General features: G+C 41.8%; 1 protein-coding gene across 4 annotated transcripts in view; it reads left to right on the forward strand.

The window, feature by feature from the left end:
* The window catches only part of Adamts16 (ADAM metallopeptidase with thrombospondin type 1 motif 16), a 119432-nt gene that overhangs the window by 51896 nt on the left and 49317 nt on the right, over positions 1-18219 (forward strand). For all 4 annotated transcript variants that reach the window (XR_015045399.1, XM_021180538.2, XM_085830965.1 and 1 more), the window contains 4 exons: positions 499-604; positions 6381-6518; positions 13946-14099; positions 16132-16227. Coding sequence is in view for 3 of the 4 variants with exons in the window: in XM_021180538.2 (XP_021036197.1) it covers positions 499-604; positions 6381-6518; positions 13946-14099; positions 16132-16227 (494 nt within the window). In the remaining variant the exon portion in view is untranslated. The remainder of the gene's footprint in view (positions 1-498; positions 605-6380; positions 6519-13945; positions 14100-16131; positions 16228-18219) is intronic.

Raw genomic sequence — 18219 nt, forward strand, 5'->3', positions numbered from 1 at the left:
CCAGGTCCCAGGGACTACTCCAGATGCTGAGAACCTGGTGTGGCTTCTGGGCAGATGACTCTTCATGGGTGTTGTCACAATTCCTCACTGGGGACTCAGCATGCCCTATGTGATTGTCCCCCCAGTGAAATCTCAGAACTCCAGTGATTTAATACTACAGAAAGATAACGACAAAGAAGCAAAGCTCATGGGAGACAGGAGGAGAAACCACACTGGAATTTTGTTCCAACTTTAGTTCTTCCAGGAACAGTGCATAAAAACTAAGCTTGTTTATCGCAAAGCAGAGTCCATGGGCCCATAAGGATATGTAAGATATGTTCCCTTCTATCACATCAATGCATCATGTTTACATGGCTGCCCAAGTGTAGCTCACTGCACATTTCCCAAATGAAGATAAGGACCAAGCTGTATCAAATACCAGAAAATAAAGCCACCACCACCACTCATTATAAATCAACACTATTGTATGGCATTCTCTTTATGTTTTATGTCCTACAGGGTTTGCGCCCATAAGTGGGATGTGCAGTAAGTATCGCAGCTGCACAGTCAATGAAGACTCAGGACTTGGACTGGCCTTCACCATTGCCCATGAGTCTGGACACAAGTAAGTCTGTCTCATTGAAGAAGGAAGGATGTCATCTTCTGACTGGATGATATCTGCATTTCTGCATTGATTCTGTGGGTTCATCCCATTTTCCAGTAGGCTGCTCTTATGGTATGCCATCTGACTGGACAGAGGAACAAGTCTTCTTGTCAATGGTAGCTGCTCTGGAGTTTTGTTCACACACACACACACACACACACACACACAGAGGAGGTGAGATAATAAACCAGCATAGTAAGTAACTCATGGTGTTCTTTATTCATGTAAAAGAATCTTATATTTATACTCACAAAAGCTCAGAGAAATTGATATTCCTACTTAAGAGTTTTATGCTTATAATCCTGTCAGCTGATTCCCTTTGGGACAGGTCTACTGAAGAGTTATGAAAGGCCCCATTTCCTTACAAAGTGCTCTGGACATCCTCTGAGTACCTTGAGGACTATGGAGGTCAACTGGCAACATAGACATTATTGCTTGCCCTACTGAGACACTCCTTGAAATTTATCTCAGAAAACTTACAACTTGGAACCCCCTTTTCTGCTAATCATCATTCGTGCAGTTTGATTTCCCTGACAATAGGAAAATAGAGACAGCATGCTTGTGATTTGTGTTTTGACAAAGCTAGTTTTTCTATCTCCTATTGGAAAATGGATTCAATACACCGATTCTCAGACTCGTGGGCTCACAGGTGTACTCAAATGCATGCACGAGCACACACACACACACACACACACACACCCCACAGGTGCAAACATGCATACCTTTGTTCAGTCATATCCTATGGAGGCCATGCAGACTTTGGCCATGTGAACTGTTGACCCTAAGACAAAGCAATACATCCAGTTACCAATCCTTCATTATCACAGATAGTGATTGGTGATTTCATTGCCCAGAAAATTACACCTACCCTCTATAAGGCTTTCAGTTAAGACATGATTGTATTTTAATAGTCTTCTAGAGTTAAAAAACGTTTATCATTATAATGACACTAGGCTCTTGCTATCCACTCAACCATACCTTAACTTAATTAAACAATCAAGGCAAGAAATACTTAAGTCTCTGAGAACTCAACCTACTAGAGTTTGATAAGCAGAGAGATATAGGCTTTGGCTGTACTAAGTCCCTGCTGCAGGTGGCTAATTTAACTGAAATCCAGCTTGATTATTCCTCAGTTGAACTCAGTTTCCAGTTTCATCTGACCAGTCACTTGACTTAAAGAGCCTTAGAGCAAGCCAGCTCTGGCACCATCACCTAGCTTAGTGATTGTCAATGCCCTCTGGGAAGATCCAGTGGTCTTGTTGGGTTATTCATTGTCATTCCTCTTGAGAGTTCTTGTATTTGAAACTTACTGGCATTTGACCATCTCCCTACCACCTTACCACCACACATATACACCTACCGTTAGTGAGTGATGAGGTCATTGTGTTGGGTGACATGTCAGGAGCACAGTGCATGTTTGCTATATAGAAAGCTTTGTTAGGCCTCTTTATATAGGGATAAACTGAGGCTCAGTGAGTCCAACAATTTGCCCAGAACTAAACAGCTCGGGTGTGATTGAATAAAGGTGTTGACTAAGCCCCTTCCCTACTCCATACCTCCTGCTCACTCCAGAAACCTGTCTAAACTCTCCTAATCTCATCCTATCTGGGGTCTCCATGTCTGCCCCTGCCTCATGATAAGGAAATCTATGTCAGAGCTGTGGGCATCTGGACTTACCTACAGTCACCATCCAAAACAAAGTTAGCATCTGGACGACATTGTCCCATTGCCGCACTCAAGGGCATCTCACCTCCTTAGCCACATTGTCCCAACAGCCTGCACCATTTACTGAGACTGCTCACTGCTCCTCCCTGGAGATAGGTTAGCAATGAATAAGTACTTTCTGATAGCAATGGCAGGACTCAGAGGATAGTGGAAGACATGAGAGACACTGAATTCTGAGTACACTTAAAAAAACCACCTTCTCAAGAAAGTATGCTTGTAATTTTTGTCTTCTTCATGTTGTCATTGTTTAATTATATATGTTCCATGGTGAGATTTTCTTACACATATATTATTGTGGCCTGTTTTATTTGCACTTTCCACTGATCTTCAGTATACTCCATTGTTATGGGAGTCTGCTTCCTCCCTGAAACCCCTTTCTCCTGATTTATTGTCATGTGTGTGTATGTGTGTATATATATATATATATATATATATATATACATGTGTGTGTCATGAATGCATATACATGCATTCATATTTTCCATACAAGGGAAAACATACACCATTTTCTTTTCTTTCCCAATTATCATGTCTTGTTCCTCATCTCTTTATATGTCTTTCTCCACCTTCAGAAGCCACATTATACTTCCATTTTATATGCATATGTATGTATGTAAATAGGTAGATAGGTATGCATATGTGTGTGTACTGGCTAGTTTTGTGTGTCAACTTGACACAAGCTGGAGTTATCACAGAGAAAGGAGCTTCCCTTGGAAAAATGCCTCCATGGGATTCAGCTAAAAGCATTTTCTCAGTTAGTGATCAAGGGTGAGAAGGCCCATTGTGGGTGGTGCCATCTTTGGGCTGGTAGTCTTAAGTTCTATAAGAAAACAAGCTGAGCAAGCCAGGGGAAGCAAGCCAGTAAGTAACATCCCTCCATGGCCTCTGCATCAGCTCTTGCTTCCTGACCTGCTTGAGTTCCAGTCCTGACTTCCTTTGGTGATGAACAGCAACATGAAAGTTTAAGCCGAATAAACCCTTTCCTTCCCAACTTGCTTCTTGGTCATGATGTTTGTGCAGGAATAGAAACCCTGACTAAGACAGCGTGCATACACATATTTAAATCTAGACTTCAAATACAAGTGAAAATACACACTATTTGTCTTTCGGAATCTGGCATATCTAACTGAGCAAAATGACCTCCAGGCCAATACTTTTTATTTGAGACAGAGTCATTGTTGGAAGATTGCCCTTGAGTCAACAACCCAAAATGGAGAAGCTGGTATTGACTGTTTTATTCACAGGCAGTATGCTTCAGGGTAAGGATAGGAGACATTAAGTCTTACACATTATTAAGGATGAAGGGACAGATAGTATTTATTATTTAGCCAATAGGATGATATCCACTTTAAATAAAGTGCTATGGTACATGGGAACTAAGTCTTATGTGTGATATATAGCTTGACTTATATTTCTGGATGAGCAATACCAACCTTATCTTTGAAATACATCTACTCTTTACTCCATTACTTTAGCATTAATATCATATGTGGTCTCTGTGGTATGTTTATGTGATAGATATATTCATAGAGTCTGTGCATGCTGTACTGATTTGAAAGATAACTAATGATGTAGTCGGGCACCCAAGTCACATGGGGTCAGTGAGAACACCATCACATGCTCACCTCTATCTCACAGCCTACTAGTATGCCAGAAGTCTCCCAGGACATGCTATAGGTGGCCAAAGTTTGTGGTGTTTTTCTTTGATGTTTAATACCTGCAAAATTTGAAATTTGATCATTGAAAATGCCATTCAATTAAAAAAAAGAAAAAGAAAACCAGGACATCTCCAGGCAGCAGGCATTGTTATTTGAATTCCTTAGAATGTAGGCTGAAATGATAGTAAAATTATCTAGGTCATGTGTGGGGCTGTAACATTCTCCTCTGAAACCAGGTCAAGGGCCAGCCAAGACAGCGTGCTTTGGCATTTGTTTGTCATTGCTCTCTCCCTGTGCAGCCTCCCTTCTGGGATTTCAGCCCAAATCCTTCTCACAGCCATGACACATTTCCCCTGCCATGTGGTTGCTTTAGCCTTGATTAATTGCCTTTAATAGAACTTCAGAGAATGGGTGGAGGTTAGAATGACCACATCCACATCACCCTTGGTACTGACCAGGAATTTTGCAGAAATCTGACAATATTTGCCTGCAAGATCTCCTTGGATACACCCTACAATCACCTTATAGTTAGACCATTGCATGGATCCCATAGACCTTAATGTCTGGATGTCTGAGCTCTTGGCTTTATTCTGGACAAAGGACTCTCCCCAGTCTTTTGTTTTATCTTTATCAGGGTAGAATATACTCAGGAAGCAAATATAAGCCTCTGTAGAAGGACATGTTCTCTTGTTCCCTTTAGACCTCACCATACACCCACCAAAAGTCATCCTAACTGTGTTGTCTTCCATCTGCTCATCATGGGAATCTTGATAGTTTCCATGAATCAAGTAACCAAGCTCCCCACTTCTACTTTCTCTCGAGAGCCTTTCCTCTTTCCTTTGGGTCTCATTCACTCAACACCTGTTCTTGGGAAATCAAATATAAGGACAGTGTAGTAAAGAGTAGTGGCCAACAGTAAGTGGGCCCCCAATAGTATGCATACAGTAGTAGTGGTTTTCAGGGTCGTGTGGCTCTTCCAGTTGCCCCAGGCTTTCCTTCAAGGCAGTTTGGAGTACTTTCTGGAAGAGCTTAAAATGGCAATGAGTTCTTCTGCAGGCAAAACTTTGGGAATTTAAGACATGCAGAGCTTTGTTGGGAGGTGGCTACTTGAGTCACTTTGCCCCTTTAGGGTCAGGGCTGCAGTGTCACAACTCTCCAAAGAACATGCTGTTTGACAGTGAGCAATACATGGCCATCTGTGGCACCCCCATTCATAGCTACTGAGGTCTGAGATGTGTCCATGCAGGAGGCCAGGGTAGAACCCCCAAACTGTTGTGGTTTCCCCTCAGTCAGAATGGGCACAGATTTAAAGAGTCCCCACCTCTACTTGCAACCTTGCTTACTCTTTGCAGAGGGAGGCTCTGCAGAAATGTAGGTATCGGGTCAGGGAGTTAAGGGCCACCTATCTGCCACAACCTCCAGTGGAGGAACTGGTGCCAAGGAGCAGCCCAGCATGGTTGTGGAGATGGATGTTATCTCCCCGATGAGCACACATGGCTGCTCAGTAATCCTGAAGCTCGCTCAAACATCCACATTGCCAGGGGAGCTTATCTGAAAAACTTAAATGCCCGAATCTTTTTTTTTTCCCCTGAGCCAATAACTTCTGGCTTGAAACATGACGTCTCTATTTGTTTTTCTAATTAAAATTTTCATTTTTTTAATAATTCCATACATGAGTAATTATACTTATATAATTTCTCCTCCTCCAACTCCTCCTGTATATACCCTACTCCCTCTTAAATTCATGACTTCTTCAATTGTTTTGTTACATATGAACACACATGTATATACACCCATATGTACACACATATATACACATATGCATTTATGAAGACAACCTGCTGAGTCCATTTAATGCTAATTGGAAGTTACAAACATGAAATGTCAACAAGATGATCACCGGAACAAGCCTAGGACAATGACACCAGCTGACATTCCAACATGGATGGCAGGCTCAGACATAGAGTTACCTGTATTTGATTGCTACCGAAAGAGCAAGATTCAGTATACTCCAGGGGAACCTCCCTGATATCCAATCCCAAGTGATCAGCCCTAAGCACGCATGCATATGACTTCCATATTTCTAACAAATGGCTCTGAAACCTCCACCCGTCCTGGTAATGCCTGTGGGTTCTGATACACTGAGTTTGGATATGTTGTCCTTGAAGCTATGTGATGAGTCACTCGCTCTTCCAAGAGGCTCTGGGAGCACACTTACGTGCACCACAGTCTAACTGATACAATTCTGTTTCTGAAGAGGAGTGGTCTTCACATCCTCTACTTCCCCTCTCAGTGTATATTGGATACTATCGCCCAGTTTGTGATTTGAAATGACCGTTTTCTCTCTTCCTCAGCTTTGGCATGGTCCACGATGGAGAAGGGAATATGTGCAAGAAGTCTGAGGGCAACATTATGTCCCCAACATTGGCAGGACGCAATGGCGTCTTCTCCTGGTCTTCCTGCAGCCGTCAGTACCTGCACAAGTTCTTGAGGTATGGATCGCTTGGGGCAGTTTTGTGACTACTTTGAACTTTTGGGGACCTTTTATTATTTTCCCATCAACAATTTGAATTGTTTAGAGTTTTAATTCATATGTTTTTATTTTGAAATTATATTTGTTCTTTGAAAATTTCATGCATGTATATAAAATATATTCTGGTCATTTATGTGCCCACTATCATCTCTTGTTCTCTCTCCCTTACTGGAAACCATTCCTTCTTCTGACAAGTCCTCCCATCTCTGTCTCTATCTGTATGTCTCTGTCTTTATCTCTGTCTCTCTCTGTGTCTCTGTTTTTCTGTCACTGTCTCTCTCTGTCTCTGTCTTTCTGTCTCTCTGTCATTCTATCTCTCTGCCTCTCTCAGTGTCTCTGTTTTTCTGTCTCTCTGTCACTGTCTTTATGTCTCTCTCAGTCTCTGTCTCTCTCTCTTCTGTTCATGTGTATGTTTGCATAAGTGTAGGGCCTGCTGGGGAGGGGGGAGGACACATGGGTATGAGGGCCCAAGGTTGAGATCAAGCCTCACTTTTCAGTTGCTTCCCATGTTTGTTTGTTTATTTATTTGAAACAATGTTTCTCCATGAGCTGAAGAAATTGTATTTGACCATGTTGGATTACCCATGAGATTCAAGAATCTGTTAGTTCCCTCCTCCACCCCACTGCAAGGCTGGGGTTGCAGGCATCTATTGCCTACCTGGCTTTATATGTAGATCTGAATTCAGGTCCTTGTATCTGGCAATTTTCTAACTAGGCGATCCCTCAACCCTCTATATCCCTCTCCATTGCCTTTTCTGGCTTACTGGTGGTGGTAGTGATGGTGGTGGTGGTTTAATTTTGTGACTCACTGAGTTTAGTTCGGATATCTTCTGTTTGCTAGGTTAAGGGTTATCTATTGGGACATGGATAAGTTAATAGTGGCCACACCACTGAAGAAAATGGCTCTGCTTCCCCACAATGATCTTTAAATGACTAACATCCTCGAGGGAGCTGGGACTCCATACTGGGAAGTCAACTGGTGCCAGTCTTGTCTTTTGCAAGGAATCACAGTTTCTATGAGTTCATGGATATAGTAGCCATGCCGTTTCAAACGGACATCAGTGGTTCATAAAACCCCACCTCCCTCCCACACTCTGCATTCCCTGGCTCATACATTCTTTCTGTACCCTCTTTCATGGTTGTTCCCTAAGGGCTTAGAGGGGCTGATTCGATATCCCACTTAGAGCCAAGCACTCATAGCTACTTACATTTGGACTTTGACCAGTTATAACACCCAAGTTAGCTGCTGCCACTTGAAACAGGCTGCTCTGAGCAGTGGAGAGCAGCACTGATTGGCCCTCATTTGGACTTTCCTATCCTGGTTCCCTCCCCTGGGAGTTTTCTGTGATTCCCACAACATGCTGGGGGTGGATGGAGTGTCTTTAGTTCTTTCTTTTTCCAGTGTGAGTGAAACTTTCAGTAATGAGGAAGAGTTTGCCCTTTTAGAGAGGCTCTGCTCTTGCTTGTATTAGCAGGGAAGATTTGGATTTACTCAAAATATTTTCCAAATTTTCTGGTTCTCGTCCCACATTTTACAAAGCTCTCGTTCACTTCTATGTCTATGAGACAAACACATCAACATTTTTAGAAGTTTAAATTATCATCTGACAGCTTGGAAAATTAGAGAATGAAAATTTGGATATCATGAAAGAGGCCAAAGGAAGGTAATGAAGACTCATGGTAAAGAAACTGCTGCCCGGTTGTAGTAATCTTCAAATCAGAACATTGTTCTCAAAATTATTAAGCTTCTATAATTAAAATCCAGTTTTGTTCACCAATATTGAAAGAGGAAAAGTAGATGTTGAAGCCCCCTGTTTTTGCATTCTGGTAATAAAAGGATGGACCATCTAGAGACTGCCATATCCAGGGATCCATCTCATAATCAGCCTCCAAACACTGACACCATTGCATACACTAGCAAGATTTTGCTGAAAGGCCCCTATTATAGCTGTCTCTTGTGAGACTATGCCGGGGCCTAGAAAACACAGAAGTGGATGCTCACAGTCAGCTATTGGATGGATCACAGGGCCCCCAATGGAGGAACTAGAGAAAGTACCCAAGGAGCTAAAGGGCACTGCAACCCTATAGGTGGAACAACATTATGAACTAACCAGTACCCCGGAGCTCTTGCCTCTAGCTGCATATGTATCGAAAGATGGCCTAGTCGGCCATCACTGGACAGAGAGGCCCATTGGTCATGCAAACTTTATATGCCCCAGTACAGGGGAACGCCAGGGCCAAAAAGTGGGAGTGGGTGGGTAGGAGAGTGGGGGGATGGGTATGGGAGACTTCTGGGATAGCATTGGAAATGTAAATGAGGAAAATACCTAATAAAAATATTTAAAAAGAAAAAAAATAAAATAGCCAATGAATTTTTAAATGATATTATCTTCAGCGACTTTACTAATTTCCATAGACTGTTTTTACTTATAAATAAATGTTATAATTTTTATGCTGTAACTTCTTAATATCAAACTGTACAGAGTTTCATTTAAACTGAAAACAGAATTTCACATTAAACAGTCTCACATGCGTGAAACCTAGCATTTTCGGCAGTAAGGAATCCCAGGCTGCCTGCCTGCCTGTCTGAAGAGCTTGCTGGCTCCCTGGTCTCCAATCATCCAAATAGCATTCTATCTTTCACCATTAGGTGGCCACTGGGACACAGTCCCAGCCATGAGTAAGATGCTGCTGCTGTCCTCCAGCAGCCCAGCATGTGGGAAATGGAAAAACATGTACTAAAGGAGCCTGAAGGACCTGGGGTGGCCAGCACTGCTTTTCTCTGTTTTCAGTGGAGTCGAGAAAGACAGATGCTTGTTTGGAAAATTTGCCCAGTGAAGTCATGTGTCATTTCCCATTAATAAACACAAAGCTCTTCAATTTACTCATGTCTAAATCAGGCCCATGACCCAGGGAGACTCTGGCCTGCCATCCAGTTACTCATGTCTGCATCCAGAAGTCAGTGACCTGGGGAGACTCTCCCCTGCCATGATGCATTTTACAACACGGACTCATTGTCTTCAGTTTATTATTTTTCTCTATTTACAATCCTGTCCTATAGAGCAGAGCCCATGGCAGCCCTCTCACCAGTGTGGGTCTGTGAGTTTAGCGCATTATACATGGGACAGGAACCACTTTGAGGGGCTGTAGATGCAAGAGAGAGCGGGCTCCCCTGTCATGGTAAGTGCTGTTTGGTGGGCGAGATAATGGGATTCCCACTGAGACATCATTGGGATGATTTCCTTTTTTATTATATCCAGATGCTGTCCAGCATTCATATTAGGAATGCCAGCCATGGCTGACGCTCATGCTGAAGATACAAAGCGAGACAAGAAGTCTACCACGTAGGGACAGGAAGATAGAGGGATGAGTTAGCGTTAGCGGGTAGAGCCGCATTTATCTAAACTCACCTCTTGAAAGTATCTGAGTTAGCATATTTATGTTTTCTGAGACCTCCCACTTTCTTTCTTGGAATAAGGTGCTATGACTAAGCTGAACAATACCAAGTTCTTTATGGTATATGATGTAGTCATTGGAATGGTGAAGGGTTCTGAGATACCCCCAACCTGTCTCTGGCCCCAACAATTGTTTTCAAGTTATTTCTGTTCTGGTGTAGCACACAGACAGTGACGATGTGACTCACTGGGTTTTCTATGGTGGCCAAAGCCTGGGGCTTCTCTCGGGTGAGGCTACAGAGCCTCGATATAGACACCTCAGTCTTCTCTAGGCAATACCTCACCAGCAATGGCCAGTCTCTTAACCCAGAGTTCTGAGGGTTATTTTTTCCTCTTCTTTTCAACTTGTGAAATGACGCGTGAGAAACACGTATTAGAGATTTGTCGTAGTTAAGTTGACACTGATTTAGTTCGTTCGTTTTTATTGTATGAACATATAACGTCTAAAAGTAATTTAAAAAATTGGACCATTTTATGTGACAGCCAAAGTTATTTTGCACTGAGTTTTGTGAAATGTTTTAAAAGTTAGCTGACAGTGTAGGACTGATATATCTCTCGAGCCTCTATTCTGTCTCACCTGTACATCTGAGCTTCTGTGAAGATGACAGGAGTTTAACCACCATAAGTTTATAGCAAATCTTGAAACCAGAAAATGTATTGAGAATATTGATGTGATTTTATATATGGATATCTGGTTACTCAAGCTTCACTTGTTTTTGTTTTTGTTTCAATTTTTATTACATATTTTCTTCATTTACATTTCAAATGCTATCCCAAAATATCCCCTATACCCTTCCCCTCCACCTGCTCCCCTACCCAATCACTCCCACTTCTTGGCCCTGGCGTTCCCCTGTACTGGGGCATATAAAGTTTGCAAGACTAACCAACTAGGCCATCTTCTGCTACATATGCAGCTAGAGACACGAGCTCGGGGGGTACTGGTTAGTTCATATTGTTGTTCCACCTATAGGGTTGCACCTATAGGTTGCAGACCCCTTCAGCTCAAGCTTCATTTGTTAAGGGTTAGTTCAGCACATCTATATGGGACTCTTTCTGTGCTGGACTGTTTTGCCCCACTGATGGAGTTATCTGTTCTTTTGGCACTACAACCTTTTGATGATTATTGTGAGTTTCCACAAAGTCTTAAAATTGGGAGGTATGACCCTTCAGCTTTGTTTTTATCCTTAAATTCTATGCACATTATTGTGAATCTCTTTAGTCTTCACATAAATTCGAGAGCCAGCATTTATAGCCATAGAATGACATGTTTGAATTCTTACTGTAATTACAGATCAGGACAAGGATGGACACCATCCCCATGCCACTGGTTCCACTTCCTCTTTCAGGGTATCAACTGTTCCCCATTCATTCAGTTCTCTGGTTCCTTTTAACAGTTTAGGGCATATCAAGTTAAAGTTATTACACATCTCTGTCTGGATTCATACTCCTGATCTGTTTTTGAAGCCTCAATATAAGCTACACTATACTTGTAATTTGTGTCTGCTTTTCCTTGCCAGTTCGTACAAACCAGTCAGTTTTGTATAGTAGCCTTTTGTGTTGCAGCTTTCTTATGTAAGCCCTATTATTTCCAGGAAGTGTCCTTGGTGCTTCCAGAGTTTCTCCATAGACAGTCATCTGCACACACAGACAGTCTCCTCTCCTGTCTCCCTATCTGCAGACAGTTTCTTTGGCTGCTTCCATGACTGACTTGGCTAGAACATCTACTACAGAGTTGTAAATGATCAATGAGACTGGTCTTAATGGGAAAGTTTCATCTTTTGCAAGACTGATTATGAATTTAGCCTTTCAAGATGTTCTCTATTAAGTTGAAGGGATTTTCTTCTTGTTGTTGTTTGCTAGGAATGGGTGTTGGAGTTTACTGTGTTTTGCTTGCAGCTGTTGATAAGGTTATGTGATATTGACAAAGTGGATTGTGCCAACCATCTTTAATTTTTTTAAATTTATTTTATGTGAATGGATGTTTTGCCTGCATGTGAGTGTCTATACCATATGAATGCCCAGTACCCACAGAAGCCAAAAGAAAAAAATTAGAACCCTTGGAACTGGAGTTACAGACAGTTGTTTACCACAACATGGATGCTGAAACCAAACCCAGATCCTGTAGCAAAGCAGACAGTACTCTTAAGGACTGAGCCATCTTTCCAGCATGCCCTCTAACTGACTTTTGAATGTTGAACTAGCTAGGACAATGCCCACATGTCTGTGCTATAGCCTATATTTTTGAAGCTATGATTAAGATTACTTGGTTGTAATACATAATTTATTTTGTATAATTTTGGACTTTTCACTAATTTTTAAAAGACTTTTGCAATGATATTTATGAGAGATTTTGGTTTGTAACTTCCTCTAGTAAGTCCCTCCGGATTTGGGTTTGGGTAATGCTGACCTCAGACTTGGTTTTACCCCCATCTTCTCAAAAGATGGCAGAGAACCATTATGTCTTACCCCACTATGTTTGGAGGAACCTTTAGGACCATGCACCACTTTGATTCAGATCAGTGATCTACAAGGTGTGGGATCTCAAAGTAACATCATGGAAAGTACAGCCAAAGATCTCCTAGTCAGTTTAGATAACACTTAAAGCTTGTAGAATTCAGTCTGTCATAACTACAACATTTGGGTTTAGCAAGATGTTTAGTGAGATGTGGGCTGTGAGAACTTACAGGGAGGATGAATTAGCTACTTGCAAGCATAAAACTATTAAATGCTCACCACAAGTGCACAGATTACACCCAAAACATATTAACCTGTATAGCAAGGAATTATATCAATTACATTTTGTTGCTGTGATAAATCTCCTGAGAAAGGTGCTGTGAGTTCACGGTTACAGAAATTTCAGTTATGAATTGCTAGTTTTGAGAGTGAGGTAAGGCAAATCAAATTATCCTGGTGTAGTGCGTGTTGAAAGAAGCTCCTCATTTCACCAGGGCCAGAGCGCAGGGAGAGAAAGGGGGAGAGTGGGGGTGATGAGATATTACTTTGTTCTTTCAACTAGACTTGACTTCACAATATCCCAGGCAAGTTCATCAGTATGCTAATCCTTTGATGAAGTCAGTGAATTCAGAAGCCAATTACTTCCCAGTAAGCCCACTAGTCAGGGATCAAACTTGAACACATGAGCCCTTGGAGGGGCTTCTTTGTATCCAGACCCCCTTAGAAATGCTGTGTTTGTTGACAAAGGAATCCTTGGCTGGACTCTTGTTACCTACCAGTGAGGTTTAGCAGGATTTAATCCCTTCTGGACTTGGAAGTCTACTCAGTACTCACCCTGAGTACAGATAATGGCTATGGGATATTCAGAAAGTCCTGGAAGAGGGCGCTGTAGATGCTGTGTGTGTGCCCCTCAGCCTGGGCAGAAGTGGAGGGAGAGAAGAGGAGAGGCGAAGGAAGAAAAAGAAGAGAAGGGGAGGGAGGGAGAGAGGACAAGATGGGGGAGGGGAGGGAGGAAAGGAAGGGGAAAAGAGGAGCGGTAAACAGAGGCGAGGGAAAGAGAAGGGGAGGGGGGAGGGCAGGGAGTGAGTTGCCATATTTGAGATAGTTTGATTAAGGTTTGATTTCACGGCAATTTCCATAGTCTGCATGTGTCTGGCAAGGCTGTTTATAAAGACTTCTGTGGGGGAAATCCTCACGTTAGACATCTGCTTGCAATTACTCAGCTTCATTCTCCTTGATGAATGATAAGCTTGAGATTTCTAATGAAGAGCAATTTGTCGTAGAGAGGTAAAATATTTTATGAATAATTTCAGAAAATGTGGCTTCTGTATTTAAATTTAACTAAGAAAGATATGGTACTGAGCCTGGGGGGGCGGGGGAGTAAGCTTCTCTCTAAACAAAATCTGTCATCAAATTGTGTGGGAAAGGATACATAATTGGTCATATATCCCTTGGTAACTCATCCTGTTTTCTTCAGCACCGCCCAAGCGATATGTCTTGCTGATCAGCCAAAGCCTGTGAAAGAGTATAAATACCCCGAGAAGCTGCCGGGACAGTTGTACGATGCAAATACCCAATGCAAGTGGCAGTTTGGAGAGAAAGCCAAGCTCTGTATGCTGGACTTCAGAAAGGCAAGTGGTTAGTTACTGCCACATGCTCAGTACACTATGATTCATAAAACCATTTTGTTTAGTGTAACTGACAGTGATGTATTCCACATTTACTGGGCACCTACCAAATGTCAAGTCCTATACGCCGGGACTGGCCCAATGTAACAGGAAACACATGCTTTCCTGGCGGAGCAGATGATGGGAGATACTTTTGTGGGTATCAGCTTTCATTTGGGAGCTCACTTGACTTGTTAGGTCAGATCTTTCTCTCTGATTTATCACGTGGGAGCGAGTGCAGTAATAACGTTTAGTTGGTTTAAGTTGGCAAACTAATACCCTGCATTTTTCAGATAATATTAAGAAAACAATGGTCCCCACCCCCATTCCAACATAACAGTCTACTGAAAGGCAGCAGTATATCATGGTGCTTCTGACTATTGAATTTCCCAAGTAAAGTATTTATAGAGCAGTTCCTCACAAAGGTGATGTCTCTGCAGCCCTCAGGATGTCTCTTCAGTGATTTCCCACATAAATCCTTCACAGAGCACAGATACACACTCTGGCTAGACAGAGAGCATCCAGATTTAGGAATTTGCTCTACTTAAAACCACAAGGAAAACTACTCATAAATCAATGAAAGTAACTAGTTTTGAGGTTACTTTTACTCTAGTTTATAATGAAATCAATAATAAAATAGAAAAGGTATGTACAGTCTTCCAAAAACCCCTCATCGCTTCAGGAGTGATAGTAATGCCCCTGCCTCTTGTCTTCCCAGCACAATCATCTTCTGAACTCAGTCAGGGTTCTTCTAAAGGCCAGCTGCCCTTTTGTGGGAAATAGCTAGGATTTTTTCTATGTTACTCTTACATATGTCAAGGAAAAGAAAACTTATAAAACTAAAGCTATTATTTAAAGATTAGACTTTTCAGACTGTACATCTGGTCTCTATATTATTTGTTTTGTGGCTTTGAACCCTGCCATCACTGGCATTTCAATGCTACTTATAAAATATAAACAATATACGGTATCTGTTTATTATTGATGAAATGGTTTCATGGAGTGAAATGAAATTATTTTAAATCCTATTTATTTTACAGACTATGTATTGCTATTATCAGTATCCCAAACAAGGTGTTACTAGCTTATACAAGCTACAGACATCAGCACTGGCCATATCCACTGTTCACCAAATAACTCCTTTTTGTCTGGTGGTATCGTTTATGTTTTTATTCCCCATGTTGCCATATTTTTCAGTAATTCAATAGAGGCATATAAAACCTCCAGCTATGCTCCTTCAAATTACCATGTTTCCTTTTAGTTTTGTTTATTTCTGCTAGCTCCTGTTTGGGTAACTAGAAACTCTGCAATAGGTAAATATACAATTAGAATTCTGTGTCTCTGTGACTCCTAGAAGGATGGATTAGTGAATGGGTAGATGGATGCATGGGTAGGTGGAGGCATGCATGCTTGCATACATGGTGTGTAGATGAATGGATTTCCAATAATATCGTGATCGTGGATAATCCAAAACTTGAGGAGTAGATACAGTACCTATAGTCTTAGATACTGGGGAGCTGAAGTAGAAGGATCATTTGATCTTAGGCATTCAAAGACAGCTTGAATAACAATAGGATTCTAACTCTAAATATAAAGGAATTAATAAGGGATGAGTAAAAAATTGATTTTCATATGCGAGGAAATGAATGGAAATAGAGGTAGAGAGGAATACACGATCAAATGATATTTGCATGTTTTAAATCACATTTTTATGGGTTCCCTTTATACCTGGATTAAACCTATTTTATCTTTTGGTTTAGAACATAAGATTTTCATATTTCATGATTGAATAAACACAAATAGTAAAATGCCATGGATGGAATTCAGGGGAGCAGAAGCCAGGGGAGCAGAAGCCAGAGCTCTGGGGTTTGGTCATCTTTTGACTTTTCCTCCCTGTGGCTGAGGGGACATTCATTGGCTCCCACTTGTTGAAAAGTTGAGATTTTATTACAGATGTGTAGAATATTTCTAAAAGTAATGGCTTCCCTTCCTTTAGGACATCTGTAAGGCCTTGTGGTGCCATCGGATTGGAAGGAAATGTGAGACCAAGTTCATGCCAGCAGCAGAGGGTACTCTGTGTGGACAGGACATGGTAAGATGCTGATTCCACCGGGCCTCACTACAACCTCAGGCTTGCAACCCACACCCCCCTCCTTCCCTTACACTGGTGTTTGAAAACCAGAATTTCTCATCCATGTGCATGCCTACATCCTGGCTAAAACACTGTGACTCTTCTATGCTGATATTGCTATTAATAAGCCATACAGACAGTTAGTAGAATGAACAGTCAGGCATTAGGTAATGATCAGGCATAGGTGCCTGGTCTGGCCGCAGAGAGAGAGAAGATGCACTTAACCCTTGAAAGACTTGAGGCCCCAGGTGGGGTGGAGTGGGGGAGTGGGGACATCCTTTTGTAGATAAGTGTGGGGGGAAGGAGGAATGGGATGGGAAGTAGTGGGGGGGGGGGCAGGCCAGGTGGGGAATGAAGACTGGACTGTAAAAAAAGGATTAAAGAATTATATATATATATATATATATATATATATGTGTGTGTGTGTGTGTGTGTATATGTACATATATATATATACACACACACATATACACATATATATGTGTGTGTGTATGTGTGTGTGTGTGTATACACACATTAACTTTGTGTATTCCTCATAAATTAAAAGTATATCCAACAACAACAACAATAAAGACAAATCGCCCAAGTCTCACTGACCAATGAAGGGCAAGTGCCACCACTGCTTACGGCTCAAAGAGTAATGGTGAAAATGGTAATATATTGTACCCAAGCAATCACTTCCAATTTTCATTTGCTATGTAGTGTACCTTTTTATATGATACTAATGAAGTAAAAGAGAAATGTATAGGTAATACCAAGTTTGAATTCCCAGTTATATCACAGGCCAAACACACTTAAACACACTTTGTGTCGAACATCTGACGTTTGACACAAAGCCAAAGCATACTTTCAATTTGAAGCACTGCCATTAAGCAACAAGAAGCTTCCCTGAGACTAGCATCCAACAAACAGTGTGACACAGTGAACCTCTGCAGCTGACACAGTGTAACCTCTGCAGGTGACACAGTGGACCTCTGCAGCCAACATAGTGTTACCTCTGCAGCTGACATAGTCTTACTTCTGTAGCCAGCATAAGTGTACCTCTCCAGCCAACTTCCTCTTTGAGATTCATAACTGACAGTTAAATTCTAGTGATAAAGGCAGCTCAACTGACTCATAATAAAAGTCTAACACAAAGCTTTTAGTTCCTTGAAAGTCCATGGTGGGAGGGGGGTAGGAAGAACACCAGCTTTGGAATCTCTAATCATCAAAGAACACTGGGTAATGTTCCCAAGCATTCAGGTACAGGTGACCACACATAAACATGACACCACCTATTTTCAATTTGTGAACTTGGCCAGGACTTGGCACATATTCAGGAGTCCTGTGATCTGCAGCAAGATGACCCACAGGTACTGAGTAATGCTGTGCTTTCTCCCATGAAGCAAGCTTCTTCCTTTGGGCACAGGTCTGCCCTTTGCTTACCTGCCTCTGTTCAGGAGCTCCAGTCTCCTGTCATCTTTAAACTGAGACATGTCCACCTGAGAATATTCTCAGGTTAGTCAACTTGCTAATCCTGGCTTCTGTGTCTGCTGCTCCCTGTGTTGGAAAACCTTCAAACAGGTGGTTTTAAAACTGAATAAAACGAGCAGTAGACACACCCACCTTCTTCTGCCCACCAGGCACTCTCATTCACAGGCAACACCTTGGCCTTACCCTGGTCTTTTCATCTTTCATTTCCCTTGAGGGTGGGGCTGTCGTCTGAGACTAGGAGATCTGGTCATACCAGCTACAGAAGCCTCAGGGAGCAGAGGTGTCTGCTAGCACTTTGTTTTGTCATGTGCAGTAAGAGCAGAGGGTGAAATGGGAGACAGCTTTTTTTTTTCCTTATAGGGAAAAGAAAATGCAAAAAATTATGTGGATGAGATTTTTCAAAATGCTTTGCTTTTTGTATTTTAATTAAAGTATAATTTCATCCCTTTCTCCCTTTACTTTCCTCCCTACAGCCTCTTT

This window comes from Mus caroli, unplaced genomic scaffold (assembly GCF_978045245.1).
Source record: "Mus caroli unplaced genomic scaffold, Mus_caroli_1 scaffold_15, whole genome shotgun sequence".
Classification (NCBI taxonomy): domain Eukaryota; kingdom Metazoa; phylum Chordata; class Mammalia; order Rodentia; family Muridae; genus Mus; species Mus caroli.